The sequence below is a fragment of the Cervus elaphus genome, chromosome 10 (genome assembly GCF_910594005.1).
Source record: "Cervus elaphus chromosome 10, mCerEla1.1, whole genome shotgun sequence".
Taxonomy (NCBI): domain Eukaryota; kingdom Metazoa; phylum Chordata; class Mammalia; order Artiodactyla; family Cervidae; genus Cervus; species Cervus elaphus.
The window spans coordinates 16908289-16928331 of NC_057824.1; the positions used below are offsets into that span (position 1 = coordinate 16908289).

General features: G+C 55.9%; 1 protein-coding gene across 1 annotated transcript; it reads right to left on the reverse strand.

The window, feature by feature from the left end:
• Positions 1-2292: 2292 nt before the first annotated feature.
• Positions 2293-10229, reverse strand: PRSS27 (serine protease 27). The gene is made up of 7 exons (XM_043915572.1): positions 10107-10229; positions 9125-9275; positions 5789-5815; positions 5147-5309; positions 3830-4101; positions 3101-3270; positions 2293-2672 (listed from the first exon to the last, which is right to left on the reverse strand). Exons 2-7 carry the CDS (start codon positions 9258-9260, stop codon positions 2376-2378), a joined length of 1065 nt encoding a protein of 354 aa, XP_043771507.1. The 5' UTR covers positions 9261-9275; positions 10107-10229; the 3' UTR covers positions 2293-2375.
• Positions 10230-20043: the final 9814 nt, after the last annotated feature.

A 20043-nucleotide genomic window follows, 5' to 3' on the forward strand; every position in this document is an offset into this window, starting at 1 on the left:
TGTCTGAGCCCAGGGCCAAGAGATGGCTGTCCAGTCTGGGGCCTGCGGCCGGGGGCCCCTGTGCTGGGTCCTCAGGATGGGGTGGGGCAGTTGGGGGCACACCGCCACCCACACTTCACAGCTCTGAGCTCACTGTGAACGGCGTCAATAAAGTCTCTTCCCCTCCCGTCTCCTTGAGTGTCTGCCTGGGTCTGGGTGGGGCTGGTGTCTGGGAGCCCAGGACATGGGGGACCTGCCCTGGAGTCGCATGCTGGCCGCCCCGTGGCAGAGGCAGGAGGCTGGTGGGGTGAGGGAGACCCCAGGGCACCCAGAAACCTGGACAGCAGGCAGGGGGAGGCGGAGACGGGGTGGCAGGCCCTCCAAGGGGAGCCTAGTGCTCCTCGATCCCCATGTGGCCCCACCCTGGCCTCTCTCCACAGAGCTTGCAGATGGGCCGCCCCACCCTCCTCTGACCCCACCATGGCAGGACCTGGAGCTCTCTACTCCCCCGGGCAGGGTGGCCTCTCCATGGCGGCAGGACCGAGGTCAGTCCCTGCTCCCAGCCCCTGGGGCCATCCTCAGGACGCCCGCAGCCCTGCCTTCCCCCCGCCCCCCTTCCCCCAATGCCTCGGAGCCCGTCTTTGCTCTGGAGAAGGAGCTCATAGACGGCCCACTCCCCGGGGCCACCGGGCAGTGCTCCCTGCCCGGCAGGAGCACGCCTGGGCAGAGTGGAGCGGACGGGAACGTGGTGTTTGTTCCTGTCTCCGTCCCCAGGGTCGGGCTGCAGCAGGTGCCTGCTAAGTGCTTACTGGTTCGTTCCATAAACAGCCAGGCCCGCATTCCCCTGGCACCAGCCGGGCCAGCTGGGCCCATGCACGCAGTTGCATGTGTGTATGTCTTTGTGCATGGACGTGCACTTGTGTGCGTGTCCACGTGAATGTGAACTGCAGTGTGTGTTTGCGTGGGTGTATGTGTGTTGTGACCAGCATGTGAGCATATGTGTGCGGCATGCAAGGCCCAGGCTCCCAGGTCCACTCATGGTCACTGAGCAGGGCAGGAAGCCGCTGCCTTTCAGGAATTGGCCAACATCAGGGAGCGGACTGGCTGGCTGCAGGCCTGCTGTGGACACATGGGCCAGGTGGAGAAGCCGGGGCGGCCTCCGGGGACAGCCACACCGTCGCGGCTGTGATGGGGTCAGAGCAGGCTGCGGGCCTGAGCTCTGCACCTGCTGGATTCCCGGGCCGGGCCGGGCCGGGGGGTAGTGGGGTGGGCTGGCTGGTGGGACAAGGGGCGGGAGGGGCAGCGGCACTGGGGCAGGGGTGCTGTGGGCAGGGAATCCCCAGGGATCCTCGCAGAAACCATGAACGACTCCAGCAAACATGATCTGAATCCCAAACGTGGAGGAAAGGGGATGGAGGGGGTCCCGGCCTAGGGAGCTGTTGAGGCTTGTCTCCTGGAAGCCTGACCTGCTGACCTCCGTGCCCCTGCTGTGGCCTGGCCTCCCTCTTCTGTGTGACATCATCCGAGCCCGGATGGCACCGTGCGGACTCCAGGAGGGCCCTGCCCACCCCTGCATCCCCAGGTCTGGGGGTGTTCAGCCTGCTGGGCTGTTGGGTCTGTAGGGTCCCCGGGTGCTTCCAGGTGGGTGTGGGGCCTTGCCAGATGAGTTCACCGTCCATGCCGTGACCCGGGAGGCTGGTGAGGGTGCTGCCCAGGGTCACAGGAGACAAACGGGCTCAGAGGGACCAGTGGCTTGTCTAACGTCTCCCAGCTTGTGTGGACCCCGACTCCAGCCCCCCACCCCCCGGAACTTCAGATTCACCTGTGGGGAGGTTGACACGGAGGGAAGGAGGGTGTGGAGGAAAGGAAGCCAGGGTTTGAGGGGCCCTGGGGCGCCGGGAGCAGCTCTTGCCTCTGCATGGCATCCTAGCCTCAGGTGCGTCACCAAGGGACGTTGTTGGGCGATTCGGACAGGCAGTGGGGGTTGCTCCCCGACGCCCTGCAGAGCCCCCCTCCTCCAGAGCTCTGCTGGGCCCCCCTGCCAGTGTCGGTCGCTGTCCCCAGGGCCACCCCTGGGTGCCTGTTGGTGACACACGGTGACAATCAGGTTGGCAAGGATACAGGCGGGGGGGAAGCGGGGAGACCTCCTGTGTGGGGCTGGGTGACGGCCAGCTTCCAGTGTGGAGCCTCGCCCCCACACCCCTCCCGAGCACCAGACCCCCCGCCCTGCCCCCTGAGGGGCCACACCCAGGCAGCCAGCCCTGAGGTTGGGTCTTTATTGGAGAGTCAACATAAATAAAAATAAGCGGGAACTTGAGAGGAGGGGGAACTGGAGAGTTATTTACAAATGTACATCGTGGACCTGGGCAGCTGCTGCCCACCGGCCCAAGCAAGGCTCAGAGCAAGGCAAGCAGGGCTGCGAGGACCAGGAGGACGGCTCGGGCAGCCGGGCAGCATGCAGAGTTCCGAACAAGGGGCTGCAGGTTCCGGGGATCCCGCTTCTGGGCACCACCCGGCCCTGCCCGCTGGAATTGCAGCTCTGGGATGATCCGGTGGATCCAGTCGTGGTGGGAGGTGAGCCGGATGTAGACACCTGGGCGGTTCCTGCGGGCGCAGCCCTCGCCCCAGCTGATCACTCCGGCCTGCAGCCACACCTGGCCCACGAGGCACACCAGGGGGCCCCCGGAATCTCCCTGCGGCCAAAGCAGAGGTACCTGTTTCGGTGTACACGGGCCAGCGAGCCGGGCTCCACAGCTGCATGGCTCACTGCCCGCGCCTGTCTCCCTCCCTTCACTCTTCTCTGCCCAGGACACCCCCGCCCCCGCGGTCCTTCCTCTCCGGCCTGGGGTGCCCATTTCTCTAGCATTGCCACACTACCCACCTTGAATCACCTAGAGAAGTGTCTTGAAAATGCAGCTTCCTGAGTCCCACCGCAGACCCACTGACTAACTCCCCCAGGGGGAACCCAGGAGCCTGCTTTCCCAGCTGGTCGAATGCACAGCTCTGGTCTGGGCCCTGTGGGCCCACCTCCTGGGCCTTGTCCCTTGTCCCATGTGGGCTGGTTTCCGCCTGGGGCCCGGGGACAGGGCCCAGCCTCGGCCCTCTCCACCCCAGTGCCCACCTTGCAGGCGTCCTTCTTGCCCTCAGCGAAGCCCGCACACAGCATGTCATCCTTGATGGTTCTGGGCTGGAAGCCGGACTCCGCATCCTTGCTGTAGAGCAGGTTGCACTTGGGCGTGCCGATGATGGGCACGGCGAGCTTTTGCAGGGTCCGGGGTTTGGGCAGGCTGTCTGCAGAGGGGAGATACAAGGTGTGGATCAGGGGACAGTCTCACCATGGGCCCCAGGCGCTGCTTCTCAAGAGCCGCAGCTCTGTCCCACCTGCTTTTCTCTTGTGTTTCTAGATCTTCTCTTCTGTCTGGAGGCTTTGTGGGACAGAGTTCCTTCTTCCCGCCTGCCACCCACCAGGCCAGGCTTATTCTGTTCCCTGTGGCTCTGCTGCCCCTTTCCCATACCCACTCCACCCATTTGAGTAGAGATCTTGTGGGCCTTCCGGATGGTACCCAGGGTAAAGAATCTGTCTGCAGTGCGGGAGACCAGGGTTTGATCCCTGGGTTGGGAAGATCCCCTGGAGAAGGGAATGGCTACCCACTCCAGTATTCTGGCCTGGAGAACCCCGTGGACAGAGGAGCATGGCGGGCTACAGTCCACGGGGTCACAGAGAGTCGGACACGACCGAGTGACTAACACACGTGCAGCAGTTTCAACAGAAGATGGTTGGTTCAGGGTGGCCCCCAAGCTGCCTTCTCTAGGCGTGTCACCCATTCTCTCCCCTCCCTGCCCCCAGTACCTTGTTCACTGGGGCTGCCCCAGCCGGTGACCCAGCAGTTCATGCCCGTCTCAAAGACGACGGAGGGGTCAGGCACACACACGGGGAGGATGTAGTTGGTGAAGGTCACAGGTGCCTCCAGCTCCACCAGGGCCACGTCGGCGCTCGAGGCCATGCCTTGGTACTGGGGGTTGCTCTCGACCCGCTTCACCCGGGCATACACAGCGTGTGGCCCTGGCCTCGCCAGTTGCAACACCCCCAGCAGGACTTGGTACAGGGGTGTTTCAGAGGTGCTGGTGGGAGAGCAGAGACCCGGCGTGAGGCCGCCCTGGAGGCGTCAGCGGAAGTTAAGTGGAGATGAGAAGTAGGGACTTCCTTCCCGCTCCCCAGGGTGTTGACAGCTCAGTCTACACTTTGTCTTCCAGAGCGCACTCTCCAGGGGGTTGTACTACGGGATGAGGTGGGAAAGGGTGTAAACTCCAAGCAGCTTTTAATTCCTAGCTCCACCCTGGCAGGCCCAGCCACCTCGTGCAAGTCACCCAGCAAGTTCTCTGTGACTCGGTTTCCTTGTCTGTAAAATGGGGACAATAACAGCCCCCACCTGAAAGGCTGTCTGTGGGGGTCAAAGGAGGCAATCACCCACCGGGGCCCAGCCTGAGGCAAGTGGCCTGCTCCTTCTGAGCCTGGATTTCTGAACTCGAGATGTGAGATTTTAGAAAAATTGCAAGAGCTGTGGTGAGGTGAGAGCTGAGATGCCTGGGCAGCCCTGAAGGCCAGGACCAGGTGGGTCATGGCGTGGCCCTTTTGGTTAGGGCCATTGTAGGTGACCTCGGAGTGAGGAGGAGGAAGGGCCTTTCTGTTTCGTCCACCTGTGCCCAGAGCCCCAACCAGGAAGGGAGTGTCTGGATTTGAGGCGTGGGAGGAGACGAGGAAGAGAGGCAGGCAACGGGAGGAGCCTGCGGCCAGCAGCAGGGGAGGCCTGTCTGAGGAAAGCACCTCACTGTGAGCCCCCCGGGGGAATGGACCCCCCCCAGCTGGGCTGGGGGCAGCAAGAGCCCGGAAGCGGGGGCTGCTGCTGGAAGCTGGCCCCGAGGCTGGACCCAAAGGGAGCCCTGGCAGGAAAGGCTCAGATGTCGCAGAAGCAGCCTCTCTCGGGCGGTGGGGGCTCGGCCTGGGCACCCCGCACCGCCGCTGTCCGCGGGCTGGCGCTGTCCGTGGTGCTGAAGCCCGGCGTTTGCGGGCGGCGCGCGGGGAGGGGGTGGTTCCGTCTGCACGATCTGTGCCCCCGGCCCCGCCGGCGGAGGGTGGGGAGCGAAGTGTGGGGCGCGGCCGACTCACTTGGAGAAGCAGTGCGCGGCGGTGAGGACCCACCGGTCCGTGATGAGGCTGCCCCCGCAGAAGTGGCTTCCGTTTCGCTGAATGCTGACCTGCCAGGGCCACTCGCCCTCCAAGGCGTTCTGCCCGCCCACCATCCGGTTCAGCATCCGCGGGCGTCCGCAGGCTGGGGGAACAGAGCCGGGGAGGGGTTGGGGGGCATTCCCTGGAGGCCCATCCCCTCAGCTCTGATTCCCACCCCCAAACCCACACTCAGGCTTTCCTATCTTGTTCACTTCCTGGCTTTCCTGCATCTGACCGGCTCCAGGACCTTAGGCCTAAGTCGGAGGCCTGGGCATTAGTCAGCCTCTGACGCAGGCTGTGGGCCCCTTGCCCCTCACCTGTGACACCTGACCCTCTGGGCGGTGGGGGTTAGTTAACACGGGTAAAGGTCTTACCCCCCCCCCCAGCCTGATAAACGGGCTCCCGGACCTTCCTCTTCCACCCCCCAACTCCTGTCTGGGCTCCCCAGCTTTCCCCACTGTGGGATTCCCGTGCCAGGCCCATTCATTATGGGTCTCACTGGGGAGGGGGGCTCCTGGCCAGTCTCGGAGATCTCAGCCAAGCCCACTCCTGTCCCCCTACCTGAAGGCCTTGAATGCTTACCGTTTAGTGCCTCACCCCCCTGAGTCCCTGAAAATGAGAAAAAGAGGGTGATCAGCCAACTTTGCCCAAGCTGTGGTCTACTCCTCCCCTCCCCAACGACTGGTCAGCGTAGCCTGTCCTCTGCTGCACATGCAGCCTCCCATGGACTCCGCAGGACTGTCCACTGGGGACCTGGCAGGAGAGGCTGGCAGCCTTCAGTTTCCTGCAGGTCCCACCCCTATGGTGTGCACAGGCCGGGCTGTGGGCCAGAGCTCAACTGCAAGGGCAGACAGGCGCCTTGCCACACGAGGACCAGTCAGAGGGGAGGAGACCCCGCCAGGGCCTGACTCCCATCTGGGGCAAGAGGGCTCCTTCCGGACGCCACCAGGGCTTTCCCTCCACACCCCACACTTGTCCTCGTCTGGAAGCTCTGCGGAGGATCTGGCCTTCGGCCCCAGGGCTGTGGGACCTCCCCCACCCACCCTCTCCACCAGCCTGGGGTTGGGATAAGGGGCCAGACAGAGTGAGCGAGGCTCCACGTCCGACCGCCCACCCAGCTGCTTGGGTCTCGCTCGTCTCAGGGGAGTAGAGAGGCCAGCCGGTGGTCGTGGGTCAGCCCTCCCAAGATCCCAGATTCCCAGGTGCCAGCCCCTCTCTCAGATGTTCCAGTTAGCTCACAGGAGGCCCCATGACCCCTGCCGGGCCTGGCACCCCTGCCTGTGTGAGGGATGGTGGGGAGGGCAGGGGACACTCTTGGAAGTGGACCCCTCTCCCCAGGACCCACTATCCCCTAGTCTCTGGACAAGGCACAGGGCCCACCTCTTGGCCTCGATAGGCCCTTCCACTCCAGCTCGGAGACCCCAGTCAGGCCGACAGTCTTGACCAGCGCCAGCGCAGCTCCAGGCAACCCACCCCGTAAAGAGAGCCCTGCTTGTGGATCTGATCACTGGGATGGATCTGATCAGAGCTTGGGGAGTCAGGACAGCCTCTCCCCACCTCACACTCCCCCGACACCCCAGCCCCTCTCAGTAACCAGTCCCAGGTGGCGGAGGGCCCAGGCAGGAAATGGCCATGCTGAGCCACACCCCTCTGTGACCCTAGGGGTTTTGACAGGACCCTACTCTTCCAGCTGAGGGGTGCACTCCCCAGTGCTGGGGGGCGGAAAAATGAAGCAGTTGCGAGGGGGTGCTGAGCATGGGCCAAGAGGAGCGGGCAGGCACAGGCAGGACTGGCCACTCTTCCAGGTAGAGGTGCCAATAGACGCGTGGGGGGTGAGAGCAGTCAGCCCAGGCCAGCAGGACGTCTGCCCAGACACTGATTGTGTCAACAAGGGGCCCTTTAAAAATGCACACGCACCCCAGGCAGGCATTCCCTCCAGCCCCTTGTCTTAGTATAATCTGATTTAGTCAGACTGATAACCCTGGACCCTGCGCTCTTGCTTCTGCTTGCATGAAGCTGAAACACCCTGGCCGGCTTTCCCCTACCCGGGGGACTTTCCCAGAGCCTTGTCCAGATTCTCCCCACAGCCATCCCCACTCCTGTACGGGTATGTGGCTGCACTGTCCACGCCCAGGATCGAGGGCACTCGCACCCTGCCTGGCAGGCTGTCCTGCGGAGGCTCTGCAGCCTTCTGCACCTCGGCTTCCTGCTTGGACTGAGCCCCCGGCCTCTGAGGCTTTCCTGCTGGCTCAGACAGTAAAGAATCCATCTGTGATGAAGAAGATCCAGGTTCGACCTCTAGGTCGGGAATTCCCCTGGAAAAGGAAATGGCTATACACTCCAGTATTCTTGCCTGGAGAACCCCATGGACAGAGGAGCCTGGTGGTCTACAGTCCCTGGGGTCACAAAGAGTCAGACCCAACTAAGCGACTTTGACTTCACTTTTCATGCCTCAGAATGTTTGTCCACAGCACCCCTTTCCTCCTGGGTCTAAATCCAGATTCTAGAGAGTGCTAATCCAGATCCTAATCCAGAGTGCTAAACCTAACTGAAATTCCTCCCCCTCCTCCAGGCAGCCCTCCTTGATTGTACTATCTGGGCAGCCTGGCTCCCTTTTCTGAGCTTTCTGTCTTCCCACTTGGCCCCACCTTGCCCTGGGGGTGGAATTCTCATCTCATCTCACCTGAGCTCAGGAGCTCTGTGGAAGCAGGGCCCACATCCTGGGAGCCTGAGCCCAGGGAATGTGTAAGAGGGACAGTGGGGGCAGGACTGCCTGGGGAAGAGGGATGTGGAGACCCAGGCTGGGCAGGCTGGGCGTCCTGTTGGGGCTGGGTAAGCCAGCAGGGTGTCAGGCCCCTCATCTGGATCTGGGGCCCTTCTGCTCCTGTATCTGGTGGCTCATGGAGGCAGGAGAGACCCGAGGCTTTAGGAGGGAACAGCCAGAGATGAGAGGCCAGGATGGTGCTCAGGAGTTCAGGCCTCTGGTGTCAGCTTTGGAGAGGCAAGTGCAGGCCGCTGTTTGCACTTTGGCAATGACCTCGATTACTCCACCCACCAGGAGCAATCACAGGGTTACACACCCTGGCAGAGACGAGCTCCCTCAAAGAACGCTGTTATCCTGGTGCCAGGGGAGGAAGGCAGGGCAGTGAGGCCTGGGGGGCCCTGCGGAGCCCAAGGAGTCTGGGGCCTCCCCACCGAGGTGCCTCCCCACTGGTGGGAAGCCTGGAGCCCCAGGCAGGGCTGCGGCCCAGGCTGACAGCCCGGCCCTGCGAGGTGACTTGAGGACACGGAAGTGAGGCGGCGGCTGGGCGGGCCAGGCAGGCCCAGGAATGCAGGAGAGTTTCTCCAGCGGAGAGCAGCCTGCCTGGCTGGGAGGGGCCTGGCAGGTGGGGCCCCTGGCTGACACCTGCTCACCCTCACTGGGGCCTCTCTCATCTGCACCCCTGCCCCACACCCCGCTGATCCCCCCAGCCTCCCGTGGCTCCCTGGCTCAGGCCGGGCTCGGCCACCCCTCCTGGCCCCGCGGACGTTGGCCCTGGGCTGGAGGCCAGCAGTCTTGAGTTCAGATCCTGCACCCAGGCAGCCCTGTGTTTGTGCCTTGGAGACGGGAGAGGCAGAGATGAGAGGAAGTGGGGTGCCAAGCCCAGAGCTTGGCCCTGCTCGCCCAAGGCAGTGGGAGCGGGGGTGGGGGTGGATCCTGCCCGAGTCACCACCTCGGGGCCCTCACAGGCCTGCACCCATGCTGCCTTCCCCACTTCACTCCCCCAGGTGGGATGTCTGGAACCTTCCTCCTGCAGGAGGAAGAGGAGGCCCTTGCTGCAGCCCCCAGCCTGGCCAGGGAGTGGGGACTGGGCTACAGCTGCCGGCAGGACGGACCTGCAGGACCCGTAGGACTCTCCTGCTACCTTTAGGACTCACCGGACCGCAGCAGCAGCAGGAGCAGGGCCACAGCTGGCAGCTGCCTCATGGTCTCGGCCTGGCTGGAGTGCCCGCCGGGCAGGGGACAGTGGTGGCAGGAGCTCCGAGTGCTCAAGCACGAAGCTCGGGGCTCCATGAAGTGGGTTATATGCTGCAGATGAGTGTCAGCTTGGCTATGCCGCTGGACCTGTCAGCCCGGCCAGCCCAGTTCCTCTCGACAGGAAGGAGGCACCCCAGAACTCTGGTTCCTCCATGACCTGGCCCTGAACCCCAAGGGGACAGACCCCTCACCCCAAGGGTTTGAGGCCAGGGTGTATAGGCCCCATTTAGGCAGCTTGTGGCATGGAGTTCCACACCCCCCTACCGTGGCTGACCACACCCCCCAGCTGACCACAGGCCCCACATAAACTGACTGCAGTCCGCCCATAAGACCCTCCCTTTTCATCCATTCATTCATTTGTTCATTCATTCATATTGAGCATCTACTTCCCAGGTGACGCTAGTGGTAAAGAACCTGTCTTCCAAAGCAGGAGACACAGAGCTGCCGATTTGATTCTTGGGTCAGGAAGATCCCTGGAGAAGGAAATGGCAACCTGCTCCAGTATTCTTGCGTGGAAAATTCCATGGACAGAGGAGCCTGGCGGGCTACGGTCCATAGGGTCACAAAGACTTGGGCATGACTGAGCGCACGAGTGTGTGTGCACACGCGCACACACACATACCCACACAGTCCATGGGGTCACAAAGGGTCAGGCATGACTGAGCCCAGGAGTGCGCGCGTGCGTGCACACACACACACACACACACACACACACGCACACACACACACAAAGGGTCAGGCATGACTGAGCCCAGGAGGGTGCGCGCGCGCGCGCACACACACACACACACATGCTATGTCCCACATCAGTGAATGAAAGAGTCCAGGACTGGGTTTTACACTTTGGGGGGGATGGGCACGAAAAAGGTCCCCTGTGCTTACGGAACAAAGTGGGCCAGGGAAGGAGTCCGGAGGGGGTTCCCCAACCGACCCCAGCGCCCTGGCCGGCCCTCTGTCCAGGGACTGGATCCCAGCAGTTCCAGGACTCGTTCCAAGGAGGCCACGACCGCCTACCCCAGCCGGGGGCGGTGGGGGGGCTTCCCGGAACCGAGGGCCGGGTGGGCGGGGCGGAAGGTGGTTCTGGGAAGGCCGGGCCGGGTGACCGTACCGGGTCCCTGCCCTGGGCGTGGCCGGCCGGGTCGAGACGTGCGGCCGCCGCGGAAGCGGCTCCGGGAGGGTTATCTGGGGCACGGGGCTGACGTCAGAGGCTCAGGTCTGGGCTCGGCTTGGGGCCGGGGCCGGGGACCAGGTCCGACGGACCCCCCCACCCCAGGCTTGGGGTGGGGAGCTGTGGAGCACAGGCAGAGCCCGGCCTCAGCCTCCCGGCCTGAGCAGGGGGTGCGGCGCGCCCCGGGAGGCGCCCCGGGAGGCGCGGGGGCCGAGGTCGGCCGCCCCCTCCCCGCTCCCCCGCCCCCCAGCCCTGGAGCGCCGGGTCCACGCAGTCCTGCCCTCGGATGGGGATGGCCGGGCGGCCGGGCAGAGCCAGGCCTGGTGGGGGCTCCCTCCGCTCCTCGCTCCTCGCTGCCCCCTTCCTCCCCGTCCTGCCCCTGCCCGCCTCGTGCTCCCCTCCCCTCCCTTCTCTTCTCCAGCAGCCCTGCGAGGGGAAGGGGCCGTCACCGCAGTTCGGGCCTGCCACACACGCCCCCTCTCTCCCCCCTCCTCCGCGGTCCCCTCGGCGCTGTGTCCCGGGCCCTGTGCGGAACCGGGCTCCCTGGGGAGGGGCGGAGTATGGAAGCTGGGCCCAGGCTCACTGGGGCTCACTGCACAGGCGTTCTGTGCGCACGCTGGGGGCCCAGCCCTGTCCCGGGCCGGGGAACGTCCAGGTGAACGGTGTGGAGGACCCTGCCAGACAGAATGAAGCTGAAAATGACTAATCGCAAACTTGGGAAAGTTTCAGAAGGTCAGGACAGCGACATTTCTCCAGCACCTGACGGTCGATTCCCTGGATCTCAGGGGACTCTCAGACTCTTCTGGGCCAACACTGCCTCTCCGGCATCCTTCTTCATTTTTTTTTTTTTTTTTTAAGCCAATTCTAAGAAGGCTGTGCCTTGAAATCAAGCAAGCAACAAAAGTCAGGAGTGATCAGACAGCCGGGATGCAGGGAAAGCTGGGCTCCCAGCGACTCCAGTGCCTAGAGAAGCGGCTCGTGTCCCACTGGGCGCCTGTGGGCCTGGGGTGGGGGCTGCAGGGTGAGCAGGAAGCCAGGCCTCTTCCTCATTCCCTCCACCAAACAAGGGAGGGGAATTGGAATCCAGGAGGATTCAGAGACTTGAATATGTTTTATCAATTCCGCCCTAAAAAAAAAAAGTGGCTATCTATCGACTCTGGCAGGGAGCATGTTTTCTAATGTTAGAAGTCACAGTAAGGGCTTCCCGAAGGGTCCAGTGGTTAACGTTCAGAGCTTGCGGTGCAGGGGGCATGGGTTTGATAATGGTTACCCACTCCAGTATTCTTGCCTGAAGAATAAGTCCATGGACAGAGGAGACAGACAAGCTACAGTCCTTGGGGTCACAGAGAGTCAGACACAACTGAGACACTAACACTTTCACTGGGAACTAATATCCCACGTGCCGTGTGGCAGAAAAAAAGAAGTCCCAGTAGACAACATAATAGAGATGTGGCCATAAACTAAAGAAGTACAAACAAAATTGGCTTCAAAATAAAAAATCAGGGGCTTCCCTGGCAGTCTAGTGGTTAAGATTCTGTGCTCACAGTGCAGAGGGTAAGTGTTTGATCCCTGTCTGGGGAACAGTGAACTCACAGGCCACATGATACAGCCTAAAAAAACCCAGTTTTTAAAATTAAAAAAAAAATTAAAAAGCAAACAATAAGAAAAATATTTGCAGGAAATGTGGCCAAATACTGACAACATTATTGTCCAGAGCACTTAAGAAATTGATCAGGCAAACCCTGGACCCCTGAAGACGAAATGAATGAAGGACACAGACAAGTCTTGGAAGAGGAAACCAATTTGGCTAATAGACTTGCTGAGAAATATTCAGCCTCAGTAATTAAAGAAATGCAAATCAAAGCCACAGCAAGGAGATGTGTGGAGTTATATCAACCTTGGTGGAATGCTGTTAGTCGAGGCTGTGGGGCAATGTGCCAGCTGGTGGGCACGTAACTGGCCCAGCCCGTTTGTAAATCAGTTTGTTAGTGTTTGCTTCAACTTTTTAAAATAGTTATTCCCTTTGACTCAATGAACTCATCACTGAAAGTCTATTCTAAGAAGAAAGTCTTAAATACAGAAAAAGCATGAAGATGTCAGTGGTCAGCATACTTAATAATTTCAAAAACAAAACAAAACCTTGTTTGGACATTGGTAACTAAAACAGCCTCTCAATATAATTTAAAAAAATTATGCTTTCACGGAGAATGGGTAAGTGTAGAAAATGCTCATGATATAAGGGGAAATTTTAAAAGAATGGGTATAAAGATTTTTAGGAAGTATAATAACTGAAAATTTAAAATTTAAAACAACAGCAGCAACCTCCAAAAGAAAAGTTTGCAGAATGTTCAGCAGTGACCATCTAGGAGGGATTCTATAGTCAGTTGGATTTCTTTCCAAAAGAGATGACAGGAAGCCAACTGACTCTCATGAAGCACAACAGGTGTTCTTGGGACCTCTGCTTCTGGTTCATGGCCCAGTGCATGGGACCTTCCTGTGATGCTCCAGTGAAGGGACAAGCTTTGGGTCCCGGTGGACAGATGGCCTTCCTTCTAGCCCCCAGGTGGTGACTTGGTTCTCCAGTCTCCAAGATGACTCCTGGAGCCAGGCACACTGCAGTCTCTTCCTCCAGGGATGCCAGTGAAGAAGGCTGGAGCCCGCCTCTGTCCCATCCAATGTGAACACTCCCAGGGAAGTGTTCTCAACTGTCTCATAAGTTGCCCAGGCTGGTGACACTGCTACTATGTGGCCGCAGCACAGTTTGTTAGCAGAAAGGAGAAGGGAAGGAAACAGGTCAGCAAGAAGCAATAGCCACCACACTGACTCCAGTGTGAGAGTGAAATGAAAACATTTGGAAACATGGAAAGTCTCAGGAAATTTTATCCCCCAGGCACAATTCTTGGGAAGCCACTGTGGGGGTGGGGGTAGGGAGATGTTCTCTGACTAAAGAAGAATTAAACCAAAAAAGTAGGAAATGTGGGCTGTAGAAAACAGAGGTCAAACTCAGAAGAGGGAGAAGGGAATCTGTGGGATGCTGGTGAAGGGAGATTCCAGAATGGTAACTGTGCCCCAAGCAGAGAGGGTGGCCTTCATTCACGAACACCGTGACAGAAGAGACAGGAATGCTGATGTCACAGTGTCCTCATCGTGCCCTCTGCCATTGCGCTATCTTTTCAGTCGGATGAAACATCTGGAGAATGTAAGCCAAGAGGAAGACGTGAGACACAGGACAGGAAACCCCAACCAGGAGAAAGACCAATGGAACCCCAGGATGGGAAAGGGAACTCCCAGGACGACAGAGCTGCCCAGAGAGCAAGTATCCTGGAAAAAGGAAAATGGGTGCATCAAGGTGGGATTAAAAAGGAGAAGGGGAAAAAAAAAAAAAAGAAATGATATATGTTCCTTAATGAGATTGTTCTGGTGGAGAGTCATAAAGTGTGGGTAGGTAGAAAGGAAATCAACAACAACAAAGGCGATTATTAACTTAAGGGGAAAAAATTAAGAAAGGAAACAAACAGTACACTATAAGACTTGGCCATACCCCCTAAAGTCTCATCCCATTATGGTATCAGCCAGCCTTGAGGTCCAGGGTCTTATCAACTAAACTAGATTTACATGCAGTCGAGGCTTCTTGGGCATAATTCCTCTTGATCTGAAGAACTGTGAACTAAAGAGGTCACCCTGCCCACCCAACATTCAGGGGTGAGGAAGGGACAGGATAACCACGAGATAACCCACTCACAGCAAGGACTGGTCCATAGCATATCTGAAATCTCGCTACGCAACGTGCTGCCCCCTCCTGCTCAGGAGCGGGTGTGCATATTGTCCAGCGTCCTGGAGAGAAGTTCTTCATGACTCAACTCTGCACTCTGGGCTGTTGGCTTTGGCCTCTGAATCATCTGTGCTTTCCCATAAGACACGGTTCATGTCTATAACTGAATAATTTTCTCTGCCAACCGGCCTCTTGTCTGTAGAAAGTTGGGAATCTAAAGAACTGTCCCTTTCAGTTCAAGTTTGTAGAATTTGCTGACTTCTCAGCATAAATAATGGAGGCCAGAAGACAATGGAACATCTTTAAAGTGCTGAAATTGGCACGTCCCTGGTGGTCTAGTGGTTAAGATTCTGCCTTCCAATGCAGAGGATGCAAGTTTGATCCCTGATCTGGGAACTAAGATACCACAAGCAAAGAGGTGCAGCCAAAAATAAACAAATAATAAACAAATAAGGGGACTTCCCTGGTGGCAGTGACTAAGAATTCACCTGCCAATGCAGGGGACATGGGTTTGATCCCTGGTCCAGGAAGTTTCCACATGCTGCAGAGTGGAAACAGGTTGTGCTGTACACCACAACCACTGAGTCTGTGCGTCAGAACTGCTGAAGTCCTCTCACCTAGAGCCTGTGCTCTGCAACAAGGGAAACCACCGAGACTAGGAGCCCAGGTACTGCAATGACGAGCAGCCCCTGCTTGCTGTAGCTGGAGAATGTCTGTGTGAAGCAACGAGCACCCAACACAGCCATTAATTAATTAAACAAGTGAGGGTCCCTGTAATTTACTCCTGACTCCTACCCAGATAAAACAGTCCATCCATTTTCAGAAGCCACTTGATGACTGGTGGTTGACCAGTCTGATCCTTGACATTTACCCCCCAAAAGAGGCCTGGGTTGACTAAACAACTGAATGCAATATATGTTCTTACAATACTTGTGATAGTTTTCAGATCATTCTGCCCTTCCCCAGTGTTTGATATTCAGGGACTCAAATATTGCCACAAAACCATTTTTCTGAACTGGCACCAACTAACCACTCCACGTCAAAATAGCCTCTGTCAAGCGTGGTGCCGTAGGAGCCTGCTTTGAAGGGGTTGTGGAGAAATTTGGGCTTTCCAGGTGGCTCAGTGGTAAAGAATCTGCCTGTCAAGGCAGGGGATGCAGGAGACATGGGTTTGATCCCTGGGTTAGGAAGATTCCCTGGAGTAGGAAATGGCCATCTACTCCAGTATTCTTGCCTGAAAAATTCCATGGACAGAGGAGCTTGGAGGGCTGCCATCCATGAGGTCACAAAAGAGTTGGACAATGACTGAGCTGGGCACACATGGATGTGGAGAAATTCTGACGAGGGAAATGGTGCACACCTGGACGAGGCACGAGGCACTAATGAAGGACAAAGGCAGGTGTCACACAGGTGTGTCTCATCACCTGGGCTCTGCCACACACCTCTCAAGGTTTCCCCAGAGTCAAGAAATAACTGAAACTGTCTTCTCTGATACCCCAAGGAAACCTACTCAGGACAGAGTGGGTAGACTTTTGCTCTACTAACTAACTGACCTCTCAAAGTACGCAAAACAGATTAATCTCTGCCAGACCATCTGGTTTGTTTTTCCCTTCTTTCTCTTTGATGGTATTTATTTATTGACTCACTCCACTTTATGGAAGTATAATTAACAAATAAAATCTGTACATATTTAACGTGTACAATGTGATGATTTGATATATGTATACATTGTGAAATGGTTACCACATTCAAGCTAATTAACACATCCATCACCTGTTACCATTGTGTGTGTGTGGGGGGGGGTGTGGGGTGTGGTAAGAATGTGCATGCTTGCTCAGTCACTCTGTCGTGTCCAACTCTTTGCGACCCCATAGACTGTAGCCCGCCAGGCTCCTCTGTCTATGGAATTTTCCAGGCAAGAACACTGGAGTGGATTACCATTTCCTTCTCCCGGGGATTTTCCTGACCCAGAGATCAAACCCACATCTCCGGCGTCATAGGCAAATTCTTTACCACTGTGTCGCCTGTGGTAAGAACAGTTAATATTTAATCTCTTAGCACATTTTGAGTATACAATACAGTATCATTAACTGTAGTTACCATGCTGCACATTCCGTCCCCAGAACTTACTCATCATTTCTCAGATTTTTTTTTACATTCATTTTTGGCTGCACTGAGTCTTCGTTGCTCTGCTGGGGCTTGCTCTAGTTGCGGCAAGCAGGGGCTACTCTTGGTTGCTTTGCGCAGGCTCCTCGTTGCGGTGGCTTCTCTTGTTTCGGGCACGGCCTCTAGGTGTGTGGGCTTGGTAGTTGTGGCTCATGGGCTCTGGAGCACAGACCCAGTGGTTGTTGTGTACGGGCTTAGCTGCTCTGTAGCAGGGGGTATCTTCCCGGACCAGGGATCAAACCCAGGTCCCCTGCATTGGCAGGTGGACCCTTAACCACTCAGTCACCAGGGAAGTCTGAACTTATCAGTCTTATAACCAGAAATTTGTACCCTTTGACCAGCATCTCCTCATTTCCCCCACTGCCCAGCCCCTGTCAACCACCACTGTACTCTCTGCTTCTCTGAGTTCGGCTTTTTAGATTCCATGTAGAAGTCAGGTCATACAGTTTTTGTGTTTCTGTGTCTGGCTTATTTCACTTAGCATAATGTCCTCCAGGTTCATCCACATTGTCCCAAATGGCAGGATTCCCACCCCCCTCTTTTTTCTTTTAATTACAAACAATATATATTTTTTGGCTGTGCTGTGAGGCATGTGGGATCTTAATTCCCAAACTGGGGATTGAACCAATGCCCCTTGCATTGGGAGCAGAGTCTTAACCACTGGGCAACTAGGGAAATCCAAGATTTCCATCTTTTTATGGCTTAGTAATATTCCACTGTATATTTACACCACATTTTCTTTATCCATTCATCCATTGATGGACACTTGGGTTGTTTCCATACTACTGTGAATACTGTTGCAATTATCATGGGAGTGCAAATATCTTTGAAATACTGATTTTATTTCCTTTGGATATCTACCTAGAAGTTGAATTGCTGAAACATAAGTTAATAGTATTTTTATGATAAACCGCCATACTGTTTTCTGTAATGTCTATATCAATTTATATTCCCACCCACAATGAACAAGGGTTCACTTTTCTCCATACCCTACCCAACGCCTGTTAGCTGTTGTCTTTTAATGTTAATATTAGCCATCCTCAGGGATTTTGGGCTTTCACTGCCGTAGGCCTGGGTTTGATACCTGGTCAGGGAACTAAGATTCCATAAGTCATATGTATTAGCCATTCTAACAGGTGTGAGGTGATATCTCAGTGTGTTTTTTTTCTTTTTTATTGTGATTTTTATTTGAATTTTCTTAATGATTAGGAACGTCAAGTATCTTTTCATATACCTATTGGAAATCATGTGTCTTCTTTGGAAAACTAGTGACTCAGGTCCTTTGCCCATTTCTTTATTTATTCTTACTCTTGATATTTATTAGTTTATTTGGCTGTGTTTTGTCAGTTGTGGCACTTGGGACCTTTAGATGCAGCATGCAAACTCTTAGTTATGGCGTGTGGGATCTAGTTCCCTGACCAGGGAACAAACCCAGGCCCCCTGTCTTGGGAGCGCAGAGTCTTAACCACTGGACCAACAAGGAAGTCCCTAATTATTTTTTAAAAATATCTTCAGGGGACTGACTTTGAATCCAGACACCCAGCTAAATGATGAAGTTGCATAAAGTTTCCAAAATGGAGTGTGTGTGTCTATGAGAGAGAGAGACAGACAGACAGACAGAGACAGAGAAAACAAGTGTGTTTGAAAAGAGCTTCTGACAGGCAGCATGGGCCAGGTGTGGAGTCAGGAACCTTCAGCCACACTGGGAGTCAGTATTCCTTCTGGCTGGATCACAGAAGGAGGTAGGAGATGTGGCTGGAACCGCGTGTCGCTGCAGACACGGCAATCAGGACAGGAGAATACAGGGAACACCCCCCCAGCCACTCGGTCAGGACTGGCTCTGTGCCCCCATGCTGACCACTGCGGCTTAGCCTTGGCCGTGGGAACACCATGTTTCCAGACCCATCTCCCTCCCCTCAGCACTCCTCTTCCAGCCCAATCTCCAAGGCCCTCTACAGACCCAGGCCTTTGCCTGAGCGGTTCTCTCAGCCTGGGACCCGCCCCTCTTCTTTTGACAGCTACAAGCCCCACTTGTCCGGGCTGGGTCACATCTTCCTTGCCTCTTCCAGAAAGAATGAGTCAATTGCTTGTTGGCCTTTTGGCTAAGATCAAGTGCAGGAAGAGTGAGTCACCCGTTGGCACCTGGACCTGCTTTTTTCAATGCACTTATCACACTCGTAGTATTTGTCAGTTTACTATCTCCTGAACTCCCCGGGGCCATGGATTGTGATTTACACTGTTTTTCACAGCCAGGCCCCTACACAGGGCCTGAGTGCTGAATCAAGTCTTGAATGAACAGGCCGGTTTCCTTGATTCCGTTCCTTCCTCTCTTCAACCTGTCCTGCACACAGGCCCAATTCTCACCCCAAAGTAAAATTTGAATTATATCACCCCCAACTCAAAATCCTTCCCTGCCTGAACTTCACCAGGGAAACTACTTGAATTGTTGGCATTCAAGGCCTTGCACACTATGCAGTGAGCACTGTTAGGTCACTTGGAAAAAGGTCAGTTGAGAGGCACAGTCAAGGTTGGACAAGTTGATCTTAAGAAAATGGAGAGACAGCCCAGTTTAGCAGGTAATTTCCTCTCTCTCTCCCTTCCTCACTCACTGAGCACCCGTGGTCAGGACCTGTGCTGGGCCTTCAAGAGGAAAGCAATTATGTTGCTATGCTGCCCACCCCACCACACACAGCCCCCCCCCCTCCAGATGTGGGGCTTGTTCTCTGTCCACCCTACCCTTGTCTGACCAAAGCGGTGTGCTGGTGAATGTTTGACCCCCATGGGAAGTGGGGGTGGGGTGGGGACTGATTTCTAGAGTTTGCCAATTTCGGTGTAAATATTCTCTTTATGGGTGATGTCAGACTACCAAGGTGGTCACTGAAGGTGGAGTCAGATGTAAATGTATAGAAGCACATCACTGGTATTTCCACCATATGGATATAAGAGATACAAAAACCTCAAGAACATAGATAATAGTAAAATAAATAGAAGTGATTACTTTTATTTGCTACTTTTGTCAATATAATTTAATTGTAAATTTATATAATGCAATTTTTTTAATGTACTGGGTCTTTGTTGCCATGTGAGGGCTTCCCTCCTAGTGGAGCACAGGCTCTAGAGTGCTTGGGCTCAGTAGTCGCAGCGACCAGGCTTAATTGCCACCCGGCATGTGGGATCTAAGTTCCCCGACCAGTGATAGAAACTGCAACCCCTTCCCCTGCCTTGGAAGGTGGATCCTCAACCACTAAACTGGTCCACAGCAGGGAAATCCCTATAATGTAATTTTTAACAATGAGTTTTAAAAGATAAAAGACTGTATTGCACATCCATCTTGCAAAACTCAACATAGTCTCTCCTCCCATTTTTGATTTATATTGTTGTTCAGTTGCTCAGTTGCGTCCGACTCTTTATGACCCTGTGGACTGCAGCATGCCATGCTTCCCTGTCCTTCATTACCTCCCAGAGTTTGCTCAAATTCATGTCCATTGAGTCAATGATGTCATCCAATCATCTCATCCTCTGTGGCCCCCTTCTCCTCCCGCCCTCAATTTTTCTCAATATCAGGGTCTTTTCCAATGAGTCAGCTGTTCGCATCAGGGGGCCAAAGTACTGGAGCTTCCGCTTCAGCATCAGTCCTTACAATGAATATTCAGGGTTGATTTCCTTTAGGATGGACTGGTTGGATCTCCTTGCTGGCCAAGGGTTAGGTGTAT